We start from the raw sequence: 17468 nt of genomic DNA on the forward strand, positions 1-17468 counted from the left end.
TCCCGAGGAATTGCCGAGGCCAAGTTTGGCTACTATGGCTAGGATCCAATCATGTATCCATAGACTCCAATCATAACTTAGCTGGATGGAACTTGGTCATAACAAAAACCAATTGATGCGGACAATTTGAAGCTAATTCATTGGTTTACATGAGAGATTTGGTTGTCTTTTAGGTGAACCTGTTCAGACTTGGTGCAATTATTCCTGCCGGGTTAGTCTAATGACTCTAGACCATTGCAAACTGCTCTGGTATTTGCTTCTTGAGTGATATAGTTACCCCTCAAGAGTATCTATGTGAACGTATGAACTGAGGTAAGCCCTTTTTCGTCTAGTTCATGAGAGATGGAAGCCTATGTTGGACATCAGCATTGAGGATTTCTAGTTGCAGTCTCATGGTCGTAAGGAGACTAAGTGATGAGCATATGTTTAGAGACAAGGCCCAGTCGAGATTTGATTCATCCAATCAGACAAGGTTCCACAGTTGGTACCTTACCTCACACTATAAATCTTTTAACCTTCTGCATTGGTTATTTGGCTCTTCCAAGTCCCATGCCAATAAGAAGGCTGAGTCCCAACATATTTTTGTAGTTTTCAGTCATTCTCCAACTCTGTACACAGCGAAGACTGGAGACCAGCAAGGCTTCATGTTAGCCAAGTCGTAAATGTTGATGGAGGGGTGACGTAAATAGGAGGGATTCTTGCAACAGCGCAACAATCAAGTGTCTATGCGGAAAAGATGGCAATGGATGAAAGAATCTTAGACCAGTCCATTCTCCCAGGTTATTTATGACAAACCAAGCGAAACAGCACCACCCCTCATCTCGCCAATCACACATGAGGTGGCCCCAGTTGGTAAAACTTTGAGATCCCCACTCCCCACTAGAGAGTACACCCAGCTCTGACCTTGCGCCAAGGGACACCACCCATAGCTTTCAAACTTGTGACATCCCGTCAACTTGGTGACATTCACACGACCCTACCAGATGAAGGGAGCCCTTGTGGGCACTGTAGTTTTACCACTATAGATTAGGACCACTTGATCATGGTGGGCTCCTGGCAATAGAGAGAGAGAGAGAGGGGCATTTCTCATCACGTGGGAATTGAAATATGCAGCTTCATTTCCTCAAATCTCTGCTTTAATCACCAGAGATCAATCTGGTATTCATGCGGCTCGTACTTAAAGCCCTCAAAGTAACTCAAGCCAACCCAGAACTAAAAAAAGAAATCTCGTACTTAAAGCCCTCAAAGTAACTCAGCCAACCCAGAACTAAAAAAAAGAAATAGGTAAGGTCAAGATGAAACACACAAAAGAAAAAACCCTGGGGCAGAGTGGCGAACAAACCACAAACAATTCAATCAAATCACAGAAGAACCTAGAGGGTAAGCTCTTTGGGATCCTCAATGATCTTTGCCAAAGTTTGCAGGAATGCAGCCAAATCAGCACCATATATTACTCGATGATCAGCAGTGACATTCACCTATAAAAAATCAAATAACTATCACCTCAGAGTAACCAGTTAATTATTCTTATCATGTCTGGTCAAGTTGCCCACAGACCAAGCAATTCCCAGACCCAACTGGAAGCTAGTCCATGTGGGGCATGGGGCTTGAGCGATGGGGTCATGCTGAGCAGCTATGTCACATAGGTGCGGGTGCGGGTGTGAGTGCGGGTACGGGTGCAGCAGATGAGGATGTGGCAATGTAGCGCTTTAAAAAAACTTGGATGCGGGGAGGGTGTATATATATAAGTTCTAACAGTTTTAAGTTAACACTATGTGTATGTGTGTGCATTTATGTATTTATATATATAATATAGATAAAAATAAACTTGATTAGGGTTAACTGAATCTACTTTTGGATAGAAATGGACCTCAGTGTGGTGGACTTCACCTAACACAAAGGAAGCTGTGTCTAAGTGGTGCACCCACCTGGGTGCAGGTGTGGTGCCCTGTTAGAAGAGTCAGTGTGACATAGCTGAGCAGCTAACAGACTTGATGAAAAGGGATAGCACATAGTCATATGGTATTGGGTGGAGTCCCCAATTAGTCTTTGGAACTTAAAGACTACTATGTGGAGATATTCTATTGGAGAATCAACTCCATGCAATGAAGATTATCTCACCTGCATCTGGCTTTTCACACCAATCCGATCATCCTTAGTCGCAACAACAGTAGGCTCAGATGCTCCCACTGCCATGATTGCTCCCTGAAATCAATCAAATTCAGTTCAGCGGTCCAATATTCTAAATATTGCAAATGAATCATGTTAATGACTTAGTGGACAGATAAGCAAGCAGAATTATGAGATGCTTACAGTTCCAGGAGGCAATATTGCATCAAAACGATCTACACCGAACATACCAAGGTTTGAGAGAGTGAAAGTCCCTGCAAGAGCAGCAGAACATAGTGTCATCAGCATAGTACGCACATAGGTAGTTAAAGCCATTTGACAAAAAGAACAATAATAAAGACTTATCAGCATAGTGCGCACATAGGTAGTTAAAGCCATTTGACAAAAAGAATAATAATGACTTAAAACACAGACCCATAGATCAGCAAGGTTCTCCATGTCTCTTCATTTCTGAATGGTTTGTTTACAAACAACTATACTTCAGAAATCAAAACTCTTACATTGTCTTTCTTCAGTAGCTGCTGAGCCCATTGTTAATTAAGCAATGGCAAAATTGAGTCCTTTGTCAAAAGTTGACCAAGTTCAAGTAGGATTTAACAGGAAAACATATATCAACCTTGGCTTGTGCTCATTCTAATTCAGATCAGACTGCCAGGTCCCATATTTGCACTATGCGAGACTTGGCCCATAAGTCTGCACACCATCACCAAGATCTACAGTATTGATTACTTCTGCCACTATCATAACGATTTTACATACAAAAGAAAAGCACCAAATGTGTTTTTTTAGGAAACGGATCCAGATTGTCTGTAAATGAAGGAAAGGGCACGATAGTATCATCGAATGTTGTAAGTATCGTATCGCTACCCGTATTGGTCAGGCTCAAAATAAGATACATATTGTGTCGTATCGTATATTATAATAAAAAATCATAATTTATAATAAAAAATTTCCAAAATCTCAAAAAATAAAAAAAAATAAAAAATAATGGCATAAAACAATGAACTTTAATATTAAATAAGCAAGGTTGTGTTATATTGTAATATTCACTATTCATTAAAGGGTATTTTTGTACCCTAATTTTTTTAAGCATATATAATATTGAATAGAGCAGTCATGGGGGGATTGGACTCGTGACCTTCTGCAGCCCCTATTCTCTTCCATCTTTCTTCTTCCTGTGCAGATAAGCCTATAGTTCCTTCCTTTTAACAAAAAGATACATTTTTAAATAGCTCGGATGACCAAACCTTTTATGTCAAGTTTCAATACTTTTAACAAAAATAATTTGTAGGAAGGTTTAGATGATCCATATAGTAAAGGTCCCCCTTCCTATGGCCTTGCCCAATCCGCTTCCCGGACCAGAGATCCTGCACAAAGCAACCATTAGATGAAAAAGATATTTCACATCCATGGTCAGCAATTTGGGAGACCGAAAAAAGGTTTAAATTTAATTTTGGAACCACTCTAACTTTTGGAACAAAAAGATTTTGAGAATTTTTGGAGTTTAGAGTTTCAATGCTAGAAATTTTCAAAAAAGTTCAATCGGCCGTAGAAACACAAGAGCCTTTTGAATTGGTGCAAACATCGATTAAAGCATTTTCATGAGGGGTCATATGAAAAGATGCTCCGGAGTCTAAGATCCAAGAGTACGTACCGGGTGATGATGTAGATGCAATGGCCGCACCCGATGTGGAACAAGTAGCTTTAAGGATTTGTTGAAGAGCCATGGATATTTGACCAAGGGTCTCTTTGAGGTCACCATTCTTGCCTTCATCTTCTTTGGTGGTAGATTCTTCAAGAGAGGTCACCTTAGGCTTGAAAGTTCCATTGAGCTTTGGGCAAGCGGGTTTAATGTGACCCAGTTCATAGATGACATACAATCATTTTTCTTCCTCCATTGTAGTTTCATTGTTTACCAAAGTGGGGGGGGGGGGGGGGGGGCTTGTAGGTTTTTACATTATTGTCGGGTTTGGAAACAGCAAGCACTTCAACATTCTTACTCATCCCAAGTTGTGTTTCTTCTTGGGTGATCTCGGCAATAGCATCCTCTATAGGAGGAAAGATGGATCTATGGAGAAGTGATGACCTCACTTGCTCAAATTCGGGACGTAGCCCATATAAGAATTGGAACAATCTATCTTGTTCCATTTGCTTTTGTCTTAATTCGACATCTTCCATAGCAACCCATTTTGGCTCTAAAAGAGCCAACTCATCCTATAGTGGGTTTAAAGCATTATAGTAGTCTGGAATGCTTGAATCACCTTGTTTGGTGGTTCTAATTTTTTCTTGCAAAAAATAAATTCTTGCAAGATCCTTTTGGGTATACATACCCTTCATAAAAAACCAAACCTCATTGGCCTGACGAAATTTAGCCATATTAGCACATATCTTGAGTTCGACGTTGTTCATGAATCAAGCAAGGATTTTTGCAATCTTCTACTTCCTTTTGATGATTTTCAATGACTTTGAGGCGAGCATCTCCCTCAAGAGCCTTTTCTTGTCCACCTTCGATCTTTGTGAGCTCCAATTTAGGTTCCGGAATGGAACCCATAACATAACCCCAAAGTTTCTAGACTTTGATAAACAAAAATATTACGGTAATAGTTGCACTTGATTTTCAATCGTTTTTCACTCATTACTTGAGTGCCCCATTGTCATGCCAGATCATATGATGTCATCTTTGTTGGAGTGTAAAGCCTAATTTCCAACTTGATATAAATCTTTAATTTTCGCAGATCCAACTTCGCGGTAAGTTGGCGGGGGGTTGAAGAGGGACAATGCCCTTGCCCGTAAGGTGAGGGTTCGGAGGTGTAAGCCTCCGAGGCAGAAATTTTTTGGAGGGCAGTATTATAATTTTACCCATAATAGAGATTTTTTACCTTAACCTACTTCCTTGAATGGAAAAACGGTGAAAATGCACTTGAGCAAACAGCAAAAGCCCTCTCCCTTACATATGAATTATCCCCCAAATCACTCTCACAACTCCTAGGGTGCATTAATACCTATCTAATGGCCTCTACACAAATGAGGAAGTCGGTCCTCAAGAGGTCTTTAAAACAAAAAAAATAAAAAAAACAAGTTTCGGTCATTTTTTAAATGTGTTGAAGGTGTATTGACCATGTAAGAACACGAGCGCCTTCAAGGATGTTCACTAAATCACCAACAATGGACACTCAAAGAGTTCCACTAAAAATACCGAAATAAACACTCAAAAGAACCACAAGAAGGGTTCACACACAAATACCCACTAAATTGGTTTCAAGAACAAGAGGAAAAATAATAATTTTATTGATTGTAATCCACACTAAATTCATACATTGAGTGGGGGCAATGCCCCATATTTATACACACAAAGAAAAGGGGGAATAGAAAGTCGTTAAGATCCCAACGGCTCTAAACGACTCTCTTTGTATTGACTAGTCAATGCTTTGACTAGTTCAATACAAACCAAACAAAAACTAAAAAAAAAACTAGTTACTATACATGTTATATTTTTATTTTTAACACATTCCCTCAAACTTACGGTTGGATAACCGAAAGTTTGTCTAAGAGAAAGTGAAATCTAGGAGCTGCGAGAGGTTTGGTAAAGAAATCTGTCAATTGATATTCTGAACATAAGGAAGATCAATAGTGTCGTGTAGAAATTTCTCTCATACATAGTGGCAATCCATCTCAATGTATTTGGTTTGTTCGTGGAAGGTCCGGTTGCTGGCAATGTAAATGAAACTTTTGTTGTCACTACATAGTCGTGATGCTCCTTTACTTTGAACACCCATGTCATCCAGCAATCTCCTTAGTCAGACCAGTTCCATATTGGTTATAGCCATGACTCTATACTCTGCTTCAGTTGATAAGAGAAGAACTTCCTGTTGCTTCTTGCACCTCCAAGAAATCAATTATTCACCTAAAAATATACAAAAACCACTAGTTGAGTGTCGGATATTTGGATCTCCTCTCCGGTCAGCATCAATATAAGCAATTAAATTTAAAAAGAAAGAAGCAGATAAGAAAAGTCATCGAAAAATAGAAGTTTTAATATATCTAATAATGCGCAAAACAGCTCTCATATGATCAGTGGTAGGAGCTGTGAAAGTATCTTCAACAAGATACTATGATCAAGACTTCACTATTCTTGAAAAAGAATGGCACATATGCACAATAAGAACACTTACAACACTTGTGCATAAAAGCACAAAATCACAAACTCTCACAAATGCACCAAAAGCATAAAAAATAAATATTCGAACTTTATTAGGAGCTTGAGCTTTGACTCAAAGCCATACAAATACAAGGGGAGAAGCCCTTATTTATAGGGCAAGAGAGAGCCTTGGGAGGGGCTCCACACATAGTTGTTGGAGCCCCTCCAACGGTCACAAATGTGATCGTTGGAGGGGGTCCAACGACTAGTGTGTTGGCCCCCCCAAGGTAAGGTACATTGTACAAAATAATAAAAAAGATTTAAGGAAAAAAGAAAAAGAAATTGCAAAAATAAATTGCAATTCAACAAATTGAACATGCATAAAAAGACTAAACTACCCCTACGACTACTATTAGAAAATATATATATATATTTTTTATATATAATAAGTAGATACATATACAACAACAACAACAACTACGCCTTCATCCCAAAACAATTGGGGTCGGCGATATGAACCAACAAAGAAAATCATTATGGGTCTTCCACATGAATCCTTCTCCTCCATTCATTTCTATCCAATGACATGTCCTTGGTGAGGTTCAAAGCATTCATATCCTTTCTTATCACCTCCATCCATGTTTTCCTAGGCCTACCCCGACCTCTTTTAACTAATACATTTTCCCATTTCTCCATCCTTCTAACTGGAGCATCATTAGGCCTTCGTCGAATATGTCCAAACCACCGTAAACGATTCTCTCTCATCTTATTTTCAATGGGTGCAACGCCTACCTTCTTACGTATCTCCTCGTTCTGAATCTTATCTTTTATTGTATTTCCACACATTCATCTCAGCATATGCATCTCAGCTACACTCATTTTTTGAATATGATGTCTCTTGGCAGCCCAACATTCCGTACTATATAGTAAAGCGGGCCTAATAGTCGTCCTATAAAACTTTCCCTTCAACCGCAATGGCATTCTACGATCGCACAACACTCCAATTGCACTCTTCCATTTCATTCACCCAACCTTTATCCTATGATTTACATCTCCATCAATTTCTCCATACTTTTGAATGATAGATCCCAAATATTTGAAAGAATCATCCATCGGTATTTCGTGCTCACCAAGCTTCACTACACTCCCATCACTACTTCGTTGCTTACTAAATCGACATTCCATGTATTCTGTCTTACTCTTACTCAACTTAAAACCTCTTGCTTCCAATGTCTGTCTCCATAATTCTAACTTAGCATTAACCCCAGCTCTAGACTCATCAATCAAAACAATATCATCAGCAAACAACATACACCACGGCACATTTTCTTGAATTGATCTCGTAAGTTCATCCATCACTATAGCAAATAGGAAAGGGCTTAAAGCAGATCCTTGATGTAACCCAACCGTTATAGGAAAATTGGTTGTCACCCCTCCACAAGTGCGGACATTGGTTACTACTCCTTTATACATATCTTTAATTATACTAATGTACTTGAGAGAAACACCTTTCTTCATCATTGTCCACCAGAGAACGTCCCTAGGTACTCTATCGTAAGCCTTCTCCAAATCAATAAAAACCATATGCAAATCTTTGTTCCTCTCTATTTCTCTCAATAAGTTGTCTAAGAAGATGTATAGCTTCCATAGTTGATCTTCCAGGCATAAAACCAAATTGATTCTCCGATATCATGACAATCTTCCTCAACCTAGACTCAATCACCCTCTCTCAAAGTTTCATAGTATGACTCATGAGTTTTATACCACGATAGTTTGTGCAATCTTGTATATCACCCTTATTCTTATATAGAGGCACCAAAGTACTTTTCCTCCACTCATTAGGCATCTTATTTGTCTGCCAAATCTTGTTAAAAAGATTTGTCAACCATTCTAAACCTTTCTCTCCCAAGCATTTCCAAGCCTCGATAAGTATACCATCTGGGCCAACTGCCCTTCTTGATTTCATTTTCTTCAAAGCCTCTGCAATTTCTTTCTTTTGAATCTTGCGCATGAAGTCACGATTCATCTCATGAAAAGGAATTGAAAAGTCTCCAAGATCCTAAGCATGACTTTCATTAAATAGCTTATCAAAATAATCTTTCCATCTCTCCTTAATCTCCTCATCTTTGACTAAAACCCTTTGCGTTTCATCTTTGATACATCTAACCATACCCAGATCCCTCGATTTCCTATCTCTCATCTTTGCAAGCCTATAAATATTCTTCTCACCCTCTTTGGTGTCCAACTTGTCATAAACCTCATTATATACATTATCTCTCGCGTTCCGAACTACTTTTTTAGCTTCCTTCTTAGCTATCATATACTTCTCCAAATTCTCATTATCACGATTTTTACTTAGATTTCTATAACAGTCTCTTTTAACCTTAATAGCTAATTTGACATCCTCGTTCCACCACGATGTATCCTTACCTAGCGGTGCACCGCCTTTAGACTCACCCAATACCTCCTTAGCCACCTTTCTCATGCCACCCGCTATCTTATTCCACATAGATTTTGAATCTTCCTCGAGACACCAATCAACTTCCTTAACTACCCGCTCTACAAACATTCCTTGTTTAGCTTCTTTCAGTGCCCACCACTTAATTCTAGGATCTATCATATGTCTATCCCTTTTGCGGTATTGTTTAATTCTAAGATCTAAAATTAAGACACTATGTTGTGTAGCTACACTTTCTCCCGGTATAACCTTACAATCGATGCAACAACCCCTATCTCTTTTTCTAAGTAGGAAAAAATCTATCTGACTCGTATTAACCCCACTTTTAAATGTACTCCCTCTTCCTAAACCAAGTGTTTGCTAAGATCATATCATAGGACAAACCAAAATCTAAAATCCTTTCTCCACTTTCGTTTCTTTCTCCTATACCATAGCCTCCATGGATACTCTCAAATCCATCCCTACTAATGCCTACATGCCCATTAAGGTCACCGCCGATGAAAAGCCTTTCTCCATAAGATATGTACTACTCCATCTAAATCTTCCCAAAATTGACGCTTAATGGAATCATCTAAACCTACTTGAGGTGCATAAACACTAATAATATTAATAATATTCGTAACTAATACTAATTTAATAAGTAAAATCCTATCACCCTTCCTACGGACCTCAACTACATTATTTATAAACTCACGACTCATAACAATCCCTACTCCATTCATATTCCTATTTATTCCTGTATACCAAATCTTATATCCCCAAGGTTCTATCACTTTTGCTTTCTCACCTACCTATTTGGTCTCTTGTAGACATAAAATATCAATCTTTCTCCTACACATAACATCTACTAACTCTACCAACTTACCAGTTAAAGATCCTATGTTCCAAGTGGCTAACCTAATTTTATGGTCTTGGACTAACTTCTTTACCCCCACTCGTCCAACAAAGTGAGGGAACCCTTGCCTATTTGACACCACACCTGGGCGCCAGTGTGACGCGTCGCTTCCGGGCGACGACCGTCGCTTCCGGGCGACGACCGTCGCTTCCGGGCGACGACCTAGCAACCCTTGCCCATTTATCACTGCCTCCGGGCCTATAGAGTACAGCGCGTCGCTCAGTAGGGAACGCCCCAACGAAATTCTCATATTGGTTCATATTCATAGGGTATGACTAAGTTTTTATGCTGGCTGTCACAGGCCTACCGCAACCCTCCTCCTTTATCCGGGCTTGGGACCGGCAATGTATAACTAAACAGTTATACACAGGCGGAGTTTATATATATATATATATATTGGTTTACATGATTGATTACATAATTTAACACCCCCCCCCCCTCAAACTTAGGGGGGGATGATCGATAGTTGCCAAGGAGGAAGTTGAATCGCGGAGCGCACAACGCTTTAGTGAAAAAGTCTGCCAACTGATATTCTGACGTTACATATGGAAGATCTATTACCCCTTTTAGATACGCCTCACGAACATAGTGACAGTCCATCTCAATGTGTTTAGTCCGCTCATGAAAAGTGTGATTTTTAGCAATATAGATTGCGCTTTTGTTGTCACAACACAGCTTGGTGGGCCCTTCTACTGTGATCCCCATGTCTTCTAACAACTGATGAATCCATACAATTTTCATGGTAGTAATGGTCATGACACGATATTCGGCTTCAGTCGAGGATAGAGACACTTTTTGTTGCTTCTTATATCTCTACGAGATCAGCGAATCTCCTAAAAATACACAAAAACCAGTGATAGAGTGACGGTTATTTGGGTCACCTCAACAATCAGAGTCAGTATAAGCAATTAATTTTAAATCAGATGAAGAGGACAAGAAAACTCTCTTATTTAGAGTACCCTTTATGTATCTTACGACTCGCAAGATGGCACTCATGTGTACTGATGTTGGTGCATGCTGAAACTGGCTTGCAGTATGAACTGCATGAGAGATATCTAGTCTGATAATACTCAGATACAGCAATGATCCTACAAGCCGTCTATAGGGAGTAGGATCGAAAAGAGAAACACCATCATCAATCTTCATTTTAGCTTCGATTATAGCAGGAATTTCGCAAACCTTTTCATCTGTAATACCTGACCTGTCAATAATCTTAGAGGCAAGCTTAGTTTGAGATAAGAAATACCCTCTATGAGAGTATGCTACTTCAATACCCAAAAAATAAATCAGAAAACCCAGATCAGACATTTCAAACTTATCTTTCAAAATTGATTTTATGCTCTTAGCCCCTTTAGAATCACTACCAGTTATGAGCATGTCATCCACACACAACAGTAAGATGACAATACCTGCATTGGATTTTCTAACAAACAAAGTAGTATCAGTAAAATAGGATGTAAAACCATTTTCTATCATTACGGAATTAAACCATTTTCTAACAAACAAGGTTGTTCTCCATTGTTGATGCCCATATCATGTAATTCTTTCCATTGAGTTTGAAGGATAGATCGGTTTTTGCTTCCATAATGCCACCAAGAAGTGAGAAGTAGGGAGACAATAGATGAAAAGTATACGTACCATGCTTCTTCCTCTAAGAACCGAGTGGCTCTGATACCATGTAATGAGATATGCGGAAATACAAGGAGTGCTATAAGCACTAGCAATGTCCTACAATGGACAAACAAAAGAGACAATACCAAAGTCCACAAAGGGACAACACATACACAAGCCTTAAGATAGGCAAAAATATAGAAGTCTCTTTATTGAAAAAGAAAGAGAGCTCTCAAGCATAAAAATATACAAAGGGGGTCACCCCTATTTATACAAAGAATCAAGGGAAAAAGGAAGGCCAAAAGGCCTCAAGAAGAGCCCAAAAGGGGGCTCCAATGGAATCGTTGAGAGTCCCCAACGGTCACATTTCCCAATGACTATGCTGGGGCTCCTTTTTGGATATTACAAAAATAAGAAAAGAAAAAAATAAAAAATAAAAAAACCTAATTAAAAGAAATATAGTTGTTTTATAAAACAACTATGTGAAAAGACATAAATACCCCTATCGGGTATTATATATATGTATGTATATACGAATACATATTTTAACATTATCTTCCTCTTGGTTAGGTGGCTACATCATGAATTGGAGGCAGAGGAGGACATGATAATGTGGGGTGGAAAGTTTTAATGACAAAGGCATTTTAGAGAACATGATAAAGTGGGAGGTCTTTAAAACCCAAAATTAAAAATGAGTTTTGGTAATTTTAAAGTGCATTAGACATGTATCATAGGATATACCTTGCATTGCACGATATTGTACTATACAGGGTTGTATCATACGATACAGTCGATACGGATACGATATATACTCGTATCACGATACGAGTGTGTATCATATCGAGTTAGGCCATAGTTATGATATATATCGTACGATATGGTACGAAACTTACAACATTGCAAAAACTTGGTTTTACTTGGCTAGGTTTTCATTAAAGTGATATGGTACAAAACTTACAACATTGCAAAATTTTTTGTTTTACTTAGCTAGGTTTTCATTAAAGTCTGGCTAAGTGAAAAAACAACCCCTCCCCCCACCCCTCTTAGGTTGCAAACCTACTTTATCGAGGGAGGGTGTTTTTACCCCAGGTGGCCAACCATAAATGGTTTTTTTTTAATGGTTTGACCAGCCATTTCCCGACTTGGTTTGTCGAGGGAGGGTGATTTCTATTTTTTTCATTTTTGATAGAAAAATGGTTCGACGACACCAGGCCGCGACCATTTCTCGAATGGTGGTTGGCCAGCCAGTTTTTCTTTTCTTTTTTTCTTTTTATTTTGGGTGACCAAAAACTTGAAAACCAGGTTTTTGTCACCTAAACAGCCTTTTAAGTCCGGTAAAAACTGATTTTAAGCAAAACTTGGGTTTCTCAAACCTAGGTTTTGCCCTATGTAAAGAAATGGAAGTCTCCACCAAGATTTGCCTCAATGGCAAAGTGTACACACCAAAAGCCACAAATGGGCTCACTCACAGAACCCACACAAGGGCCAAGAACAAAAGGCTAAAAATAAATAATATTTTATTGATGACCTTTATGCAAGAAGCATACACTATGGGGGGGGTTGCCCATATTTATACACAAAGGAGGAGGACTTCATAGAGTCATTGGAGTCCCAACGGCTCAAAATAGAGTCGTTGGGACCCCAACGACTCTTATGTTTGACTAGTCAACATGTGTTGACTAGTTCAATTACAAATAAAAAAGTAAAAATCTAACCTTAGTTCTTATTCCTAGTTAACAAAAGAAAAATAAATAAAAGGAAATTAAATAAAGAGAAAAAATATATTTATATAAATATAATATATATATATATATGTGTGCAATTTTAACACTCCTCCAAACTTACGGTACAATAACCGAAAGTTTGTCTAATAGAAAGTGAAAACGGGAGAGCAACGAGAAGTCTGATGAAAAAAATCTGCTAACTGGTATTTTGATATAACATAAAGCAAATCAATGGTCTTCCTTTGGAACATAGTGACAATCAATTTTGATATGTTTAGTACTCTCATGAAAAGTACAATTGTTGGCAATATAGATCGCACTCTTGTTGTCATAACACATGTGGGAAGCTCCTATCACTTGAACTCTCATATCAAGCAACAACCTTTTGAGCCAAACTACCTTCATCATTGTAGTTATCATGACCTGATATTCAGCCTCACTTGATGAAGCTTCTTGCATCACCACAAAATCAGAGATTCACCTAAAAAAATACAAAAACCTATAGTTGAGTGTCTGTTATTAGGATCACCTTCCGAATCAGCATCAGTATAAGCAATTAAATCTAAAGATGAAGCAAACAGAAAGAGGCCTCGAGAAAGAGAAGTCTTAATATATGCAAAATTGCTCTCATGTAAACAGAAGTGGAGCGTCCTGAAATTGACTAGTTATGTGTACAACGTGTGTTATGTCAGGTCTAGTAATTGAAAGATAAGAGAATGCTCTAATAAGTTCTCCATCATCAATTCGCATCTTGGTATTGGCAATCTCAGGTGTATCAACTCTCTTATCATCCATGATTTTAGACCTGGAGACAATGTCAAAAGCAAATTTAGACTAAGAAAATTAATATCCTCTAGGAGAGTAAGCAACTTCGATTCCTAAGAACTATAACTAGTTCTCATGCAGACCCAAAGTAGTATTCATTAGTCTTTTTTCTGCACACTCAAGGGGAGTATTGCATGTTTCAGATTTTCTAGTGACAGCTCACTAGAATTTTATCCTAGCAAGCAACATCTACAGCCATAACATGCATGCATTGCAAAGCTGCAGAAAAATCAGATTAAATGCATTATCCAGAAAAGATGTCCTTGAGCAGCATATTTATTGAACTCTTTGTTGCAAATGGGAATTAGAATAGCATATGAAATCAATTGTACATGTATGGGTCCCAAAGCTTTTGCAGCCAACCTTTACCCTACAAGTGAATTCATTTCAGGTAATTGTGATGCAGAAAAATTGATGAACATGAGTGTTGCTGATAGAGAATAAAGGTGACTTAATTTAATCATGCGGGAAAAGATGAAAGTTTTTAACTTTTTATGAGGCAGAGACAGATGGATGGTTTGGTAGTCTTCAAATCCATCAAAATATGGGAAGATACCAAGAATTTCTCTCATGGATCATCACTGTCTTCAACAACTAAAAATCGGTTCTCATGAAGACTCAAAGATGCTGTTCATAATCTAGCTGCAGGCTCGAATGGACTATTGCTAGTCACGGAATAGATCGTCGCAGCACATTAGAATTTTATCCTAGCAAACAAGCAACATCTACAGCCATCACATACCTACATTGCAAATTTGTTGAAACATCACAATAAACATGTTCCAAGGAAAAGATACCCTCTAACAGCACAGAAGGATATAGTACACAATTGAAAACATTATCCAGAAATACTGATTATCATCATCCTCAATCAGAACCACCTCTTAATATGACTGAAATTAGCCACATGCATCCAAACAGTACCAAGAACCTTAAGCAAGAAATTCGAGGAGGCAATGGAGGAGGGATGCATTTAGTGAAAAGATACCTGTGGTGTATTCGTGTGGCTGCAGCTGTTTTGCACGAGCCTTATCAACCAATTCTTTCCATTTCCTGGACAGCGAGTAGATATCAACCTAGCAAAGCCACAAAATGTAAGTAGCAGATATATATCAGCATTAACAAACCAAAGCCGGGCCTATTCATCTTTGTTATGCAAACCACAAAGAAAACAAAACAAATCACAAGAACAAGAGAAGACACAAGATTCACATGGTTCGGCACTCAGGCCTACATCCACGGGCAAAAGAGGAGCAAAGATACACTAGCAAGATGTAAGGAAACACGGAGCAAAGATACACTAGCAAGATGTAAGGAAATACATAGGTGAGATACAGAGTTCTCAAAACCTTAATCCCCAATACACCAGAAACTCTTGTACGCCAACTCTCAAAAAGGAGGTGGCTATATATATGAAGAAAGGCATAAAACCCTAGACAAAGGAGCAAATTACAAAACTAGACAGGCCCATACCGCGCGTTGATAATTCCCATTTTACGGTCACCAAAATATTTTGGGATAGGGTCATGGATAGGAGCCGGTCCAAAATTCAACACACACAACAATCTTCCTTACCCACGAAGCATTGCCCTCATGAAGATGACCAATAATGATAAGTGAACAATTTAGCGACACAATTAACTCACTGCTTTTGTTATTCAACTAACCTTGTCAGCATCCTGAAGAACTGGAGTAATCAACCCGCCATCAATAGCAACAGCAACAGCAATGTTAATGGAGCTATTGTACGTGAAACTCTTCCCATCCCTGCAGCAAGAATTAACAACCGGGTGCCTAACCAACGCAAGAGCAGTGGCCTTCGCAAGCAATGCCGTCATCGTCACGCCCTTCGACTTGATCTGTTGAAAACACCCACTTTTTTACACCAATTAAATAATACACGCATCATCAATTCTTCCACAGTTCTATCCTCTTTGCGCTCAATAATCACCCAATTCACATATACGTGAAAATCCATTTAAAATTCAACCATCAATAAGCACGATTAGGACTACACCAATACCCATTTACAGAATTGAAGCCCACAAGCAACAACAACAACAACAGAAATCCATATTTAATATGTTTTTTAGGCATTACCATTGAGAAGAGGATCAAGAAGAAGAATGAAGGAAAATCAAACCTTTTTGTACAGGCTATCAAGAGCGTCGGTGGTGATGGTGTACCCAACTCTAAAGGTCGGCACAGCGAGACTATCCACCATATTCCTGCTAACCGCACCCTGCATTGTCGTAAACGGAACAGTCGCCCCCAATTGAACATTACCAGCAGGAGCAGCAGCGGGAGCAGGAGCAGGAGCAGGAGCAGGAGCAACGCGCGCTCCAGACGCAGCAGAAACAGCAGCAACTGAAGCGGCATCCCCCACATCCTTTGCGACAATCCTTCCCATGGGCCCGCTCCCGACAACAGATCCCAATTCAACCTTCAATTCCTTCGCAAGCTTCTTCGCATAAGGCGTCGCTACGATCCTCTTTCCCCCTTCTGAAGCCGGATGCAGCGATGCGCTAGGGCTCGGAGCTGAGCTCGAAGCAACAGGCGATGGAGGCGGCGACACTGGCTGGAATTCCGGTTCCCTCGAAGGAGAAGAAGGGGGCGGCGTCGAGGAGGAAGGCGAGGCCTTTGCGGCCCTCGATCTCGCTTCCGGGATCTCGTCCTCTGTCTCGGCGAGCAGAGCGATGGGGGATCCGACGGCGGCGACCTCACCCTGCTCCACCATGATCGCCGCGAGGTAGCCGTCGTAGAAGGTCTCTACGTCCATGTCGGCCTTGTCGGACTCGACAACGACAACACTCTCGCCCTTCTGCAGCTTGTCGCCCTCCACCTTCACCCAGGAGACGACCTTCCCCTCCGTCATGGTGGAGCTGAGCGCCGGCATGAAGATCTCCCGGACCTTCGCCTCCACGACGCAGCGCCGCCCGCGGTTAAGGTTGGGGTTGGGGTTTCGATTGCAGAGACGCAGGAAGTGGCTTCTCCTGCCGAGGGACGAGTCGGGCGTTGGATTTCCGAGGAATGCGGAACGATAGAGCCCGTTCGGGTTCCTGGCGTTGATGATGATGCCGCTGCCCGCCATGGTGAAAGGTTCAGGAAAGAGGGATTCCGATTCCCTTTCTTTTCCTTCTCTGTGCCGCGACGATCCCGAAGAAGATGAAGAAGCACACAAGTATATGGAGAGAGAGAGAGGAGTAACGCTACGTCGATTTCTTTTTAAATATCTAATATGTCCTTGACATTTGAGTCCAAAATGGTAACTAAAATTATTTGTAAGATATTTATAATTTTCGCACCTATCACTTTCAGGATGAATTTCCTTCATTTCTACCAAAAACGCTGGCAGCCGGACGCTTAATGTCTATCGTCCTGTAAAAACAACAGAAAGAGCGATCACTTGACGGCGAATAATGGCGATGAAAACTCATACCTCAAAACCTGGTAAATAATTAAGTTAAGTTATTATGCATTAAAATTTTATCAAATTCATATAAAATAAGTACCAACTAACTTTCTTTTAAACAGAAACAGAAAACATTATAAATACTTGAGTTACCTAGTATAAAAAATATAATAACATTGCATAAAAAATATAAAAAAAAATAATTTAACTCAAAGCGAAAAACCTTATAAATACTTGAGTTGTCTCAAATAAAAAAATCTAATAACATTGCATAA

At 39.6% G+C, this 17468-nt stretch overlaps 1 protein-coding gene across 1 annotated transcript; it reads right to left on the reverse strand.

The window, feature by feature from the left end:
* Positions 1-1094: 1094 nt before the first annotated feature.
* On the reverse strand, positions 1095-16974 carry LOC149816746 (dihydrolipoyllysine-residue acetyltransferase component 5 of pyruvate dehydrogenase complex, chloroplastic-like). The gene is made up of 6 exons (XM_089987218.1): positions 15925-16974; positions 15449-15640; positions 14770-14857; positions 2314-2384; positions 2122-2205; positions 1095-1478 (listed from the first exon to the last, which is right to left on the reverse strand). The coding sequence occupies exons 1-6, from the start codon at positions 16870-16872 to the stop codon at positions 1374-1376; spliced, it is 1488 nt and encodes a 495-aa protein (XP_089843344.1). The 5' UTR covers positions 16873-16974; the 3' UTR covers positions 1095-1373.
* Positions 16975-17468: the final 494 nt, after the last annotated feature.

This window comes from Nuphar pumila, chromosome 14 (genome assembly GCF_984573655.1).
Source record: "Nuphar pumila chromosome 14, dmNupPumi1.hap1.1, whole genome shotgun sequence".
Classification (NCBI taxonomy): Eukaryota; Viridiplantae; Streptophyta; class Magnoliopsida; order Nymphaeales; family Nymphaeaceae; genus Nuphar; species Nuphar pumila.

Coding starts and splice junctions, on each gene's coding strand:
- LOC149816746 (XM_089987218.1), bottom strand. CDS start 16,872: ATGGCGGGCAGCGGCATCATCATCAACGCCAGGAACCCGAACGGGCTC. Junction 2,206..2,313: donor CAATATTGCCTCCTGGAACT/GTAAGCATCTCA, acceptor GATTGATTTCAG/GGAGCAATCATGGCAGTGGG. Junction 1,479..2,121: donor GTGTGAAAAGCCAGATGCAG/GTGAGATAATCT, acceptor GATTTTTTATAG/GTGAATGTCACTGCTGATCA.